The sequence below is a fragment of the Hyaena hyaena genome, unplaced genomic scaffold (assembly GCF_003009895.1).
Source record: "Hyaena hyaena isolate Hyena2069 unplaced genomic scaffold, ASM300989v1 scaffold_217, whole genome shotgun sequence".
NCBI lineage: Eukaryota > Metazoa > Chordata > Mammalia > Carnivora > Hyaenidae > Hyaena > Hyaena hyaena.
Window position 1 is genome coordinate 1,885,595 of NW_024080849.1, and position 14,165 is coordinate 1,899,759.

The 14,165-nt window shown below is 44.2% G+C and overlaps 1 protein-coding gene across 3 annotated transcripts in view; it reads right to left on the bottom strand.

The window, feature by feature from the left end:
• SLC22A15 (solute carrier family 22 member 15) overlaps positions 1-7,073 on the bottom strand; it is an 87,977-nt gene extending 80,904 nt beyond the window's left edge. For all 3 annotated transcript variants that reach the window (XM_039242760.1, XM_039242759.1, XM_039242761.1), the window contains exon 1: positions 6,890-7,073. In XM_039242760.1, coding sequence (XP_039098691.1) covers positions 6,890-6,976 — 87 coding nt within the window. In that variant the 5' untranslated portion in view covers positions 6,977-7,073. The remainder of the gene's footprint in view (positions 1-6,889) is intronic.
• Between the last annotated feature and the right edge of the window lie 7,092 nt (positions 7,074-14,165).

The window sequence follows — 14,165 nt, forward strand, 5'->3', positions numbered from 1 at the left end:
GTGAGCAACGGAATCAGGAGACATTTGGGCTTAGGAATAGCGGACACCAACCAACTGGGAGAAGTACAGGCCAAAAGCCAGATAACGGTCCAAGAGCATGGAGATCAGAACTCTGAAAGAGAGGAATCAAGCAGCCTATGTCTGCAACAAGAGATAATGGAGTATGGAAGTTACGGTACAGCCGCACACTGCAACACGGCCACAGCCATTATAAAGCCTGTGCTTGTTCGTTTATGAGCACGGTAAGGGGCTCACGATATCACTGATAGGCAAAAACCAGGCTAAGATACAAATGTATGCAAAAAAGGCAAATGTACATGTTTGTATAACTAAAAGTCTGGAAGACAATCCATCAACATGTGAGCACGTTTCATGTCTGAGTGGTCCAAGTTCTGGTGGTTGTTTTTCTTTCCTCTTCTATTTTCTCTTTTTGCTACAATCCCCCTATACTATGTGTTGAGCCTCATACAACGCCCATAAATGCAGATGATGATTTCTGTCTGAACGTTTGGTTAAGGGAGTCAGAGATGAAATTCCTGAGTTGTGTGTATCTAGGGATTTGCCAGCTGTCCCGTAAAAGGCAGTCTCTGACTCGTGGTGAAGAGCCAAGCTCGTGTTCTGAAGACCTCACGGTGACATCGACACAAGGCCAACTCACTGCTGGGCGCCGGGCAACTTGGAGGAATCCTGAACTTGGCAAAACAAAGGAATTAAGCTTTCGTGATCCAGCCATTTCCCAGAGCGCACCAACAGCTGAGGGGTCACCTACAGAAGCGCTCTCCGCCATCTCACAGCACAGGGTCACAGCGTTCAAGCCTAGCGTTCTTTCTGTCACACACTGTGTGTCTTCGCATTTTTAATGACTCTTTTGTTTTGTTTTGTTTTGGTGTGCTGTCTTGTTAAGGTAACACCTCTGTCAGGGCATGTGCTGAGTAGCTGTGCTGTGTGTGGCCCCGGCAGGCACGCTGCTTGAGATGTGGATGCTCTAGGGGTGTTGAGCTAGTTGCTTTCTGAGGCACACCCCAATTCTTCAGATGCCTGAGGCTCAAGGGAGCTCCCTCAGTCTCCTTGAATTTCCATAACCTCCCTGGATTTCTGGAAATTTGGTCTGATTTGCAACTGCATCTGCTTTACGCCAGGGGGCAGTGTCTGTCTAGACACAACAGCTTTCCCAAGGACGTTCTTGGGGGAGAGTGTAGCTATGGTCTCCTTAGGAAGCGCCCCACTCACCTACAGTGATGGCAGAATAGGAGCAGAAGTTTCCCAGATTATCACCCCACTCACAGCCACTGTCTGAGGGCAGACAGAACTAAATCTGAGGGGAGGGGCAGCATACAACTAACAGAGAACCAGGTAGATGCTGCCATGTTTGGAAGTCATGCTCTAATGCTGCATGTGGTCATCGCGGGTGACCCCCTGCCGGTGATGGGACTGTCCTGAGGCACAAGGGTTGGTCTCAGAGACTAACAGCGGCCTCACTGACGTTTTCCGTACGGACTCCAGTACATGCTTATGGCTGAGGGGTTGGAAGCACCAAAGTTGTCTTTCCATGAATGATGACAGGGAGGCAAATGCAAGCAGGTAGGAGACAGTACTGGGACAGCGTTCTACGCAAAGTTCAACAACACACCCTCCACAAAACTCACTCTACCTCATCCTCCTAAGTGTGAAAGGCATAGAGCCCAGTTCACAGCGCGAACTGGTCAATGGGCTAGCAAGGGAAGGGCGGACAGTTATTCTCATGAAGTGAACTACACGTAGCATGTTCTTTTCAGGATGCCCACCTTTTCTATACCACCTTATTTTTTTTTAATTTAACACAGAGAAGCAAAATGAAATAAAATTCAGGAACCCACCATCACAATCAACAAGCTACATTTTATTATATTTGCTTCAGAGCTTTAAAATGCTGGATTATGAACACAGAGCAAATCTCTTCTGTACCCTTCCCACCCCCACCCATCCCTTCCTTCCCTGGAGGTAACCAGTCTCATGAACTGGGGTGGAGCCTCCTACCCCATACGTTTATACTTCTACACTGTCCATATACACTGATACACCAAATACGGTATAGTTTCCTAAGCTTTTATAATTTTTTAAGATTTTATTTTAGAGAGAGTGCTCGTGGAAGTAGGGGAGAGGGGCAGTGGGAGAAAGACTGAGAACCTGAGGCAGGCTCTGTACTAAGCGAAGGACTTGATCCCACGGCCCTGGGTCCATGACCTGAGCCAAAATCAAGACCTGAGCCCAAATCAAGGGTCAAGTGCTCAACCGACAGAGCCACCCGGGAGCCCCTACGTTTTTACAATTTTTAGTAAGACTTATGTGTCACACTGTGTATATCATGCCCGTTATTTTTTTTTCACTTAACATTGTGTTTTGGAAATTCATTCCTGTAGTTGTTTACAGATCTGGCTCATTCACATCAACTGTTATAGCCCATATTTTAATTGCCTGGCCCCTTTTTGGGAGCCATTAAGGTGGCTACTAGTTTTTGTTATTACAAACAGTGCTGCAGTGAACACCCAAGCCATATCTTCATGCACACGTGCCAGCAATATCGGAGGACGTACACCAAGGAGTCTAAAGCTGGGCTTTAATTTTACTAGACGGTGCCAAATTGGTCTCTGAACGGTGCAGCTCCCGCCCCTGCTCATTTTCAGCACACCTGGACCGTTAGGCTATTTCATGTCTGCTCACCTAATAAGTGTGAAATGATATTTCACAGGCATCTTAATACGCCTGTCCCAGACGACCACTGAAGGTAAACACCTTTTCCTGTGTTGGCTATCACACCTTCCTCTTCTCCACAATACCTAGTCAATCATTCCACTTTCGAAACCACCATGAAAAGATGTTTATTGCGTGAACGATTTGAAGGCGCTGGTAGCTCCAGGGTCTGATAAATGAGGTTGGGGTTGGTAAGAGCCTACATTAAAATTATGCATTCCAGAACACCAGAAGTCTGTACCTCAAGCTGGGGTCCACCATGACATCACACTTGTGCTGGTGAAACTAATGCCTGTTACAGGTTACGTGTCGCCATTGGTTCGTGCATGTTTTAAATCCTGTGCAAATTATACTACAGTCTGTGGTGCGTGATCCCCAGGAAAATGAAGGAGCCAGAGTCTATGGCTTAGAACACAAAGAAGCTGGTTCCATTTTCGATTTGTGACCAAAAGTCTCAAAAGAAACAAAGAACCATATTCCAACCTTCTTCCTCCGGACAGACGGCCTGGCAGCCTACACATACGCAAACACAAAATGATGGGGCTGGCATCAACTCTGAATTACCACCAGAAAACAGAAACGGGAATAAATTACACAGAATTATTCATGTTTAAATAGATCTTGGCCAAAGGAGGGAACATATATTTGGAGAGCAAGAGTTTTCCGAACTACAAAATGGTAAATATTGCTGTGTGTTCATAAGACAACTATTTTTACCTAAGGCGATCCCTTTTCCTTTAGCTTTCTGCCCCTATGCTTTCAAACCACCGAGCGCTACTATCAGGGGGCATTTGCATCAGCACATGAAGGGAAATCTATAAAATCTGCATCTATCCTTTATGTATCTGAAAGGTGACCACCATAGAGATTCCAAAGATTGTGTTTGCAAAGCACATGAAGATTAATCTCCTCTCTAACAGTGAGGAAACTGAGGTAACCTTTGATGGGCTACATGATGGCTATCCAAGATCCACGAAGTCGGTGAAAAGACCTTCAGAGTTGGCTTGGTAATGTGGTTTTGTCCTTTCAGATTGAACTTGGATTTCTTCGAAGTAAAGGGAGTTAAAACCATTAAAAATGAATATAATCATAAAACCCAGAGGGAAGAACATGCAAGAAGATCTGAATTTGCCATCTCTGTTCCTCTAGTTCTGTGTTTCTCGACCGGGATTGGTCATTACCAAACTGCAGGTGCAGAAAAGTTTCCTGACGAAGCAGAGGCTCCCTGTCTGGCTGTCCCTCTCTCTGGCACCCCACCTACAGTGTACAGGGCTCTCCGGCAAGGCTCCCTCTCTCTGGCAGCGCTACTAGGCAGTTGGTCCATCTGTTCCACCTAGATCAGGGCTTTGGTGTTTTTGGTTTTTAGAAGATTTTTTTTTAAGTAATCGCTATACCCAATACGGGATTTAAATTCACATCAAGATCAAGAGTCACACACTCCACCGACTGAGACAGTCAGGTGTTTCTTTTTCTTTCTTTCTTTCCTTCTTTTTTAGTTTATTTTTGAAAGAAGGGGAAAGGAGGAGCAGGGAGAGAAACAGGGAGGATCCCGAGCAGGCTCTGCACTGTCAGTGTGGAGCCTGACGCGGGGCCTACTCACGAGCCGTGAGATACTGACCTGAGCCTGAGCCAAAATCAAGAGTCAGACGCTTAACTGACTGAGTCACCCAGGTGCCCAGAGCTTTGGTTCTTGAAGCAAACATCAACTTCCCATCTAAGCCAGCCCTGAAAAGGGCTTCCTGCTTTCTCTCTCTGCTGGAAGAAGCAACTTGCACAAGATGATGAAAGCACCGTGTTACAGCTGTGTTGGGGGCCCCTACACCCACTACCCAGGCCAGCCCTCGCCAAAGCCGTCTCCAGCCAGAGACTTGGAAGAGAAGTCTTTGTCGATGTCCACTCTCATATCCAGGACAGCTCTGGGTGACCCCAAGAACACCTCGATCAAGTATCTTAATGGGGCACGTGAGTCCTCGTGAATATGTACTGCTGTGAAGGATTCACTTGTGCCTGGACTGAGGGAGCTGTTGGGACAGACACAGCAAGAGGATGCCTCCCAGCCCACACCTACAAGATAAACACTCACTCATTCCCACCCCACACCTACAAGATAAACACTCACTCATTCCCAATACTCGTAAGACCTGGTTCTCCAGTGGCAAATACTGACCACATGTCAGGCAGGGATCAGTGAACAATCATGGTCATGGACTTAGAGCTCTAAACTCTAACTAACTGGGTCTGCCATGAAGAAAAGTAAATGAGAAAAACAACAGGTCTCGAACCCAGAACAGTGGCCTTTTTAAAAACTTATTTTTTAGAGAGAGCACGCAGGCAGGAGAGGGGCAGGAAGGAAGGGAGAGAGAGGGAGAGAGAGAGAAAGAGAGAGAGAGAGTATCCCAAGCAGGCTCTGCACTGTCAGCACAGAGCCTGATGTGGGGCTTGAACCTACAAACCATGAGATCATGACCTAAGCAGAAATCAAGAGTGGGACACTTAACTGACTGAGTCACCCAGAACAGAGGACTTGTTAGTGCTACACTCCATCAAAACAAACTTATTCTACGTAAGCAGATCCCTGGCTAGGCCTGTAACAAGATAATGGCAACAGGTGGGGTAGAGGCATGGGGAGATGGGATTGTTCAGAAAAGGAATTATATTCCCGGAATTCTTGGTTAGAAGATGAATGAAAGAATTTTCTCAAGGAAAAAGTATTATAAATGAACACCAGGCATCATGGGTACAATTATATGCTCTCTGTATTAAATACTGTTTTGTGATTCAGGAAATACTTTCTTCCCACAGGAAAATTACAGTTAAAGCTGAAACAACGAACTGAAAGAACTTCAGAATTCTGCATATTTGTGAACTGAGAATGTGCTTTGCTAGAAAAAAGGTCTGACATCATCTATCAGTCCATCATTTGAACAGCTCTTCTGGCTGGTGATAAAAACAACTGAACTTGCAAACATTTTAATGGAAAACAGAATCAGTAAGGTGACTCTCCCCCTCCCCCACCCCTATCTTCCTGTTGAGCCACTGCCTTACGCCAGGTTCAAGCAACTGGTGGTTATGCTCATGACTTCCCTGTACTTTCCTCACAATAATTATCATCACACCCTAATTGTATTTATTGAACTGTCTGCCTGCCTTACCCCATCCCCACTAGAATGAGGGGCTCTCAGGCTTTCACGGAAAAGGGGCTTTGATTTGCCCACCACTGTAGCCCCTGCTAAGCAAATAGTAGGCACACATTCAGTATGTGTTGAACAAAGAAGCAGTAAAATGAGGGACTCACAGTAGATACTAATAAAGAATTTGTGAATGAAACGCCTTTAGAATATTGGGAGACGTAATCGATGTTATTAAATGGGCCATTTAGGCTGGCAAAGGAAGAGTAACTCTGGCCTGGCCAAGTGTATCTATAATGACCTTGAGCATCCTAAACCCCCATTTTTAGGCTGGGGTGGGCAAGTGGTGTGTGAGAATTTTGTAGGGTGAAGAAATGATTCTATTTTATAACTGAATCTTACACATACTGTAGATGGCATTATTCAATTTATAAGAGTCTCAGCCCCGAGGCTGGCCTCTGGGCAGAATGACCCAGCAGAACTTAACCAGGGAGAAATAAACCCCACGCATGGAATCCACCTGGAACCGAAAGCCCCCTGGCATCCAAGAAAAGACAGCAAGCAGACACCCAGAACCGAAGGAGGCCGTTCTGGGTCGGACCTTGGGTGGCGGCAGCGGGTGACCCGGGAGGACGCTCTGTGTGCTCTAGATTCCAAGGTGACGGAGCCGCAGGTGAGTAACCATTCGGCCACGCATTCACGGCGGCGCATTCCCAGTAACCGCGGAACCCGGCATCCACTACCAATAACCGGCTCATCCGGGGCTGAAGTGCCCCCCAACCAGCCCCCACTCCTTCTCCCACTCGAGGTGGCAGGGTGGGTGGGCCCGGCGGAACGGCCCCGGGTTAGGATCGGAGGCTGGGGCGGACACCGCAGGCCAGGCCTGCCGGAGACCTTGTGCCGGGGCCCAGGCGGGGGGCTCGCTCCCTCCCTCCTTCCCGGGGGTTTGCCGAGCCTCGGCTGCGGGCGGGCTCCTCGGGGGATCGGCGGGAGGCGGGGCCGCGGGGCGCTGGGGGCGGAGGGGGACTCACCTGCAGCAGCACGGCCAGCAGGAAGCACAGGTACATCTGGTAGATGCCCATCTCCCCCACCGCCTGGAACGCCTCCTCCACCTCCATGATCGCCACAGCCAGGCGGCCCCAGCTTGGCTCCGCAGCGCGGCACAGAGCGGGAGCTGGAGCGGGGGCCGGGGAGGGGCGGGGCGGGGCGGGGGCAGAGCCGGCGCGGGGGCGGCGCGCGTGCGCGGGCGGGGTGCACGCGCGGCGCGGCGAGGGGATCTGAGTGGGAGAGGGGCTGGCGTGCGCGCGGCGAGGGGGCGAGGAGAGAGGAAGTGGGCGCGGGCTGAGGCCTCCTCTGCGATGGAGAAACACGGAAACGGCTGCCGCGCAGATCCCCGGGCCTGCTTGGGGCGGGCGAGTGACTACCGGGGACCGGTGGCGGCTCGGCATTGTTTGTCCCTTTGTACAAATCGAGGGGTTGGGGGCGTTTCGGAGACGAAGGCTGGCCAGCCTTTCCCGTCCCACGCGGCGCTAGCTGGAGGGGGGGGGCCGGTCACAGATAAACACATTCTTGCAAAGCCGGGAGATTCATTTGCAAGTAGAAATATGCACGAGGTACAAAGGAAACACTAAAGAGCCAAGGTTAAGCTGTGAACCAGGAGGTGATGGGTGCCAAGGAGTTAGTAGGATAAGCAGCATTTGCCAGACTGGAAGGGTTGGGGGAGAGGAGGCAGGGCGGAGGGAGGGGGTCGCCTACCTGCGAGTCCCCTCACTCCTGCCGCTCCTGAGGTCGGTTTTAACAGTGCCTAGTTTTCCCTAGCCCAGGCCATGACCCTCAATGCATTGTGGACAGAGAGAGAGCGGCTCATGTTTTTCCTAGGCTTTCACATCTAAAAGAGTGAGATGGGCCTAAGCTTGCTTTCTTCTACTGTCCCTGTTTGCATTTGGCATGAAGATCATACAGAGCAGCTTAGCAAAATGAGTTGGAAATGTTTGGTATAAATAACTCTCCTTTAAACCGTCTGGACTGCCTTGTCTCGGCGGGAATCCCTCTATTACAGAGATAGAAATATCAGATATACTTCTGTGGCTTTGTGTTCTTAAATTACTTGTAGGTTTTGAAAATGCTATTTAAATCGAGAATTTTTTTTGGTTTTGTAATTGTTCATCTTGTTCTCATAGGCTTTTATAAACTCACACTCTAGTTGTATTTCTGTTCTGTTTTTCATTCTTAATATTGTTTATATTTATTGTTCACTTTTATCAGTCATGCTGGAGTTTATTCGTGTTTTGAAGAACCAGTTTTTGTGGTTTTTCTTCCTGCGTTTCTTTTCTATTTTGTGGCTTGTGCGAATTCTTTTCACCGTTAGCTACTTTTGTTACTCTGTATTTCTTTTATTAGCTACATGACTTGAAAGTTTAGCTTATTTGCTTTAAATTTTACTGTTTTAAAAAATGCTTATTTATTTATTTTGAAGGAGAGGGAGAGAGAATCCCAAGCAGGTCCGGTGGGATCAGAGCCTGCCTGACACGGGACTGTATCTCACAAACAACTGTGAGATCATGACCTGAGCAGAAATGATGCTTAACGGACCGAGCAGCCCAGATGCCCCTAATTTTACTTTTTAAAGAATAATTACATTTCAGGCTATGCATTTCTCTTTGCTCTGTCCTATAAGTTTTGTCGTGGTGTGGCTTCTGTTGCCTTTAGTTCTGAATATTCCAGGACATTGTAATATACTCTTCAAACCACTACCTTACTTGTTAATGCTTTCTTCCTTTTTCTTGCCTTTTCTTTTTTTAGTTTCCAAGTAAAAGTTGTTGCTATTTTTAAACCACCCTTTTATTGTTGATTACTGATTTAAATGCTTTGTGAACCCAGATGATATTAAATCTTGGACATTCGTTTTCTAAAATGACAAGAATGTAGTCATTTTGGAAAAATGGATTGAATGTATTGAAAATACTCTCCATTTGCTTGCATGCAAGAGTCTCTATATATTAGATGAAGCATGTTAATTGTAAGCACGTAATGTGTACTACTACTGGATATATCAATTTTTTAAAAATGTGTCAAAATCTGCCAAAATGTTTGAGTTTTTATCAAGTTTTATTTCTATAGGTACATAAAAGTACCAATTGACTCATTCCTTTTATCATGATAAAATAGCTCTTTCCTCTTTTTAATGCTTTTTGTCTTCATTTTTATTTTGTCTAATGTTAATATTGCAACATAAGGGTTTTTTAATGTTTTCCTTGTAATCTTTATTTTCATCCTTTTGTTTTTACTATTTGTTAAAAATGTTTAGAGAGGGAGGATTTTTTTTTGTCCATCTGATTTGATAGTCTTTGTCCTTTAACATGTGAGTTAAATCCATTTATATTTATTGTGAGTGATATATTTGGAATTGTTTTCTACCATTTCATTTAGTATTTTCTGTTCGCCATCTTTTTTTTTTCTTCTTCTTGGCCATCTGTTGGAGCCTGAAAGCTATTTTCATCCTGCCTTTCACTCTTCTTGCTATTTTAGAGGCCTATAGATTGCTTTATTATATTATTATTATTAATTTGCTAGTTACACTTACATGTTTAACATCCTCATAACTATATACTGTTCTACAATCTTTATAGTTATTTAATATATCTGTTTTCAAACTCCTAGGAAACCACACAAGATTCTGAAGGGATTCAAAACAAGTCTCCCCAAAATGTGTCACTTTGGCATGTTAACTATTTTTAGCTGAATGCACAGCAAACTCCAGAAAAATTTTCCCCTCCTTTAAACTACCTAAAAGAATTTAGATAGGCCTGGCCCAGGAAGAGAGCTATTACTAAGAAATCATTTTAAAAAAATTACTTTTTACGTTTATTCATTTTTGAGAGAGAGCATGACCAGGGGAGGATCAGAGAGAGAGGGAGACACAGAATCTGAAGCAGGTTCCAGGCTCTGAGCTGTCAGCACAGAGCCTGACGCGGGACTCAGACTCACAAACCGTGAGATCATGACGCGAGCCAAAGTCAGATGCTTAACCGACTGAGCCACCCAGGCGCCCCTAAGAGACAATTTTTTATCCGAAAGACTTATCTATAATGTAGGACAAACATCCAATTGCCAAATATCTGCTCTTCTTACTGTCCTATGAATCACCCTTCACCCCCTGAAGCCCTGGTCCTGATCCCATTCCTTAGTTCAGGATGGCATATCAGTCCCAATTGCCTCCTTTGAACTTGGATCTCATATTCATATTCCCTGTAGGTGTGAAATTAAATGTTTTTCTCCTGTTAATCTATCTTTTCTTATTATTAGACCAGCCAGAGAATCTAGGATGGCTAAGGGAAATTTTGTTTCTCTCCAACAATTCCAGGAATGCTTTATCTGAGAAAACATAGGAGAACATAAAGATGCTATTTGCTGGAAAACTTCCTTAGGTGACTCAAGAAGTTACTGCTTGGTGCTAAAACACTGACAGGGAAGATTCATGTGAAGTGTTTTTATTAAAAACTGTTCAGAAAAATTCTCCCACACTTGGAAATAACAAGAAAGCAAGAAGAGGGCTGTGTGGCCTTGCAAGGTGGGAACAAAACATTGTTTAACAGGCCCACCCTAGGGTCACTTACTTCAGTAAGAGAACGGACTTGTGTTTAACTTTGTATCTACTATGAATTCGAGTCCAGAGACGGCGTGCTTACACGTAAATTTGTAGATTTTTGTTAGGTAGACATGTAAATGATTATGTTCAATGGAAAAGATAATCCATTATTTCATTACCCTATAAACCATTATTAGCTCATTTAATATCAAATCTAGAAATTCCTTGTTAACTTTCTTTTTTTTTTTCTAGGAATTACAAGTTCCTCACCTGCTCGTAGAACCAGCTTTACCATAGTACTGGTTCTTTCATCAATTAAAATAAAATCTTTTCATTCTCTATTGGTAAAAGGGTTATATTTTTAACTTTTGAAAGTTTTTCTTTGACATCATGATGTGTGAGGATGAAAAAAACCGATAAATTAATATTTATATGCTATAGCTAAATTAACGTGTTGAGTATAAAGTGGGTTATTTCATCTTACTCCCTTCAAGTTTATATACAAATTCTTCTTCTATTGGACATTTATGCTAAAAGCAGTTGGCTCTTATGAGCACAGGAAGTGCAAGCTGGGGACTGTCAGGAATGAGCTATGATGGGTTGATAAAGGCCAGGTATGCAGTACTAAGGAGCTTGAACTTTTTCCTACAAGTGATGGGAACCATGGAATGTTTTAAGCTGGAGTAGCATGATTTTTAAGAGATGATTCGGCAGCAGTATTAAAAGCACATAGCACCAGTTGTAAGGGCCCACTCAAGACCCAGGGAGGGCCTGAAGGCTTAACCCAGTAGAAGAAGAATATAGATGGAGAAGTCAAGTCAAATTTAAAGTAAAATTTCAAAAATTGATAGTGACTGCATTTTGCACAGGCAAAAGAGAGAGGAATCAGGAATGGCTCCTATGTTTCTGGCCTTGATGACTGGAAAAATGGAGATACTATTAACTGAGATAGGGAACACAGAAGGTGGAGTAGGTTGGTAGTGGTGGACAGGACCGGTGAGGCTGACCGGCATTGCTCTTTTAAATAGTCATTGCCCCTTTAAGATCCTGCCCTTCCCCCTTAACCCACCCAGGTCCCTGCTGGATTTTCTTGCCCTAATTTACAGTCAGTGCCAGAGCTTCTGAGCATGCGCTGAAGAAAGAGCTGGCCTAATTAAAGCTCTCCTGAGGCTCAAGGTATTGCATCTGTGGCTCTTAGCAAAGAGTTCCATTTGGAGAGCATGTTTTCCCCATCTGACGATTCTTTTCTCATTTTTCTTTTCGTAAGCCCCTTCCTACCATAATTTTATAGTACCTGAATCTTTCTTTTATCACTCAGGAGTAATGAGCATCTCGGGTGATTTTTTTTTTAAATAATAAAAAATTAAAATAATGTTTACAATAGGGTGTCTATCAAATACATACATTGGGGGATCTGAGAAGAAAAAGGGTAAACTTTATCTGGTACATTATATAAAGCTTTGAAGCAAATAGACTCAATCATTACAATCTTTTTAAAATTATTATTACAAAAGCTGCACACCTAACCACTGTAGAAGACTGTATCATGTCTTCTGCTTTATTGGTAATTGATGTCCCAGAAGGCTACTGAGATTTGGTGTGCAAGATAATAGACTTCACATATGTCAAGTGTTGCATCAGATCCTTGGCAATCAGTGCTATAGACCCTCCTAAATGTACCAAGAATTACTATCTTTTTGAAAAATCTTCAGAACATTTTTCCTTTTGCATAAACCTTCAGGCTGTGCTAACCTACTTCATTGTTAGTATTTCATAGCAGCGTACTTTCATAAAGACAGCCAAAGTACAGCTACCTCTGTCAACATTAAGTTGATAGAAACACAGCAAATAAGATGGGAAGGACCAGATCACAAGGAAACCTTCCTCCTGGGAGGAAGGAGCATGAAGGCCAAAGGAGGAGAAGCAACAAGAAAATGGAATTGGCAGTGAGAAGGACAGGTTTCCTTCAACCTGCTTCCCAAACTAACAACTCTCATTCAAAAACCATCCTCAAGTGGGTGACAAACATATACTGATAAATCTAAATGTGGAGAAATTGACCATTCCCATGTCTTAAACCTTAGCAGTAAAACAAAAGAGGATGAATAGAGTGAGGTCTAAAATTAAGGAGGTTATGGAAGAGCGATATGAAAGATGAGGGAAATTAGCCATTAAGTCTGCTTGAATTTAGGTAGTAGAGTGTTTTGCTCACTTAGAACCCAATTTTACGTGCTGTCCCAAGAAGCACTAAGCTTAGATAGTAGGACATTGATTGAATTCAACAAAGTCATTCCTGAGTGCTCAGTTTTAATGAAAATGTCCATATTGTTGTGTCTGTGGTTGCTGTTACTATTTCTTACATGGGAATTATCCAACAGGGAACATACACCAAAATGATGAATTTGCTGTACGCATGGGGTGGATAAACCCGGCTACATTGAGTAAATTCACCCTCTACCATACACATGCTGCCAGGTTGCCCAAGATTAAAATCTAGAGGCTGTGGGAACTGCCTAAACCACCTCTGCTGTTGAGTATGGCACAAAGCTGATGATGACCTGCCTATCGAGAATTCTAGCTGCAACTGGGCCTTCTGGATAAAACCAGCAGTTGACATTGCTTTCAGAAAATAGGGAGTCCAAGTAGATTTCAGAGAACCAAGTATGACACACTTGGTCTGCTCAATCTCAGGAGAGGCCACCAATCCTAAACCATTCGGAACACGCAAGTATTAGATTCATTCAGCAAACACTGGCTTGAGCAACTTGTCCCTTCTGGGCATTGTTGTAGGTGTAAGGAATAGGGCATTAAACCATCGGGGCTGCTCCCTCTCCCTGGATTCCTGCTTTCCAGAGAAGACTTCCTTCTTGGCTGCAGTTCCGGATGGCAACTGTGGAAATTGCACACTTGCTCCGTTACCTGAACTTTCGTGAAAACAGCCTCAAATCCAAACATAACAATGTGAACCAATTACAGTATAAAGGAAGCTTTACAATCCAGTCTGTCTTCTCCAGCCTATCATTCTATCAGCTCCTGGGCCAGTGTTTATCTGCTTTGAAAAGAACGTAGCCAAGGGGCGCCTAGGTGGTTCAGTCAGTTGAGCATCTGACTTTGGCTCAGGTCATGATCTCACGGTTCATGAGTTCGAGTCCCACATTGGGCTCTTTGCTAGCAGTGCAGAGCCTGCTTGGGATTCTCCCTCTCTTCTCTCTCTGAGCCTTCCCAACTCATGCTTTCTGTCTCTCTCTCTCTCTGTCTCTCTCTCTCTCTCAAAAAAAAAAATTAAAAAAAAAGAAAAAAGAACATAGCCAAATCTTGTTACCTCTCTGAATAGTGAAAGTCAGTTAGTAGAAAGTTGCAAAAATTCACAAAGTAACAAAATGAATCTGCATGATCTTCAGAACCAAATGAATTCCTAGGTTACTGGCACACAGCTATTTTGAGCCAAAAGATCACAATGCATTTTGAAACAATATAAACAAAACTCCTCTTCCTCAGTCTTCATTTGCATGAGAAGAGTATCTTATTCTAAGCCAAACAGAGCAAATCAGGCCCTCTAGTCAATTATCTATTCTAGCACAAGATTTTGAATATTCTTGGTTTCATTTTCCACTCCTACAGGGACTTGAGATGCATCCTTCACCTTTTTTTGGAGGGGGGGGTCACATGGCCTTTTGCAAATCTAATGGAAGTGAATCGTTTTTCTCAGAAAACCATTT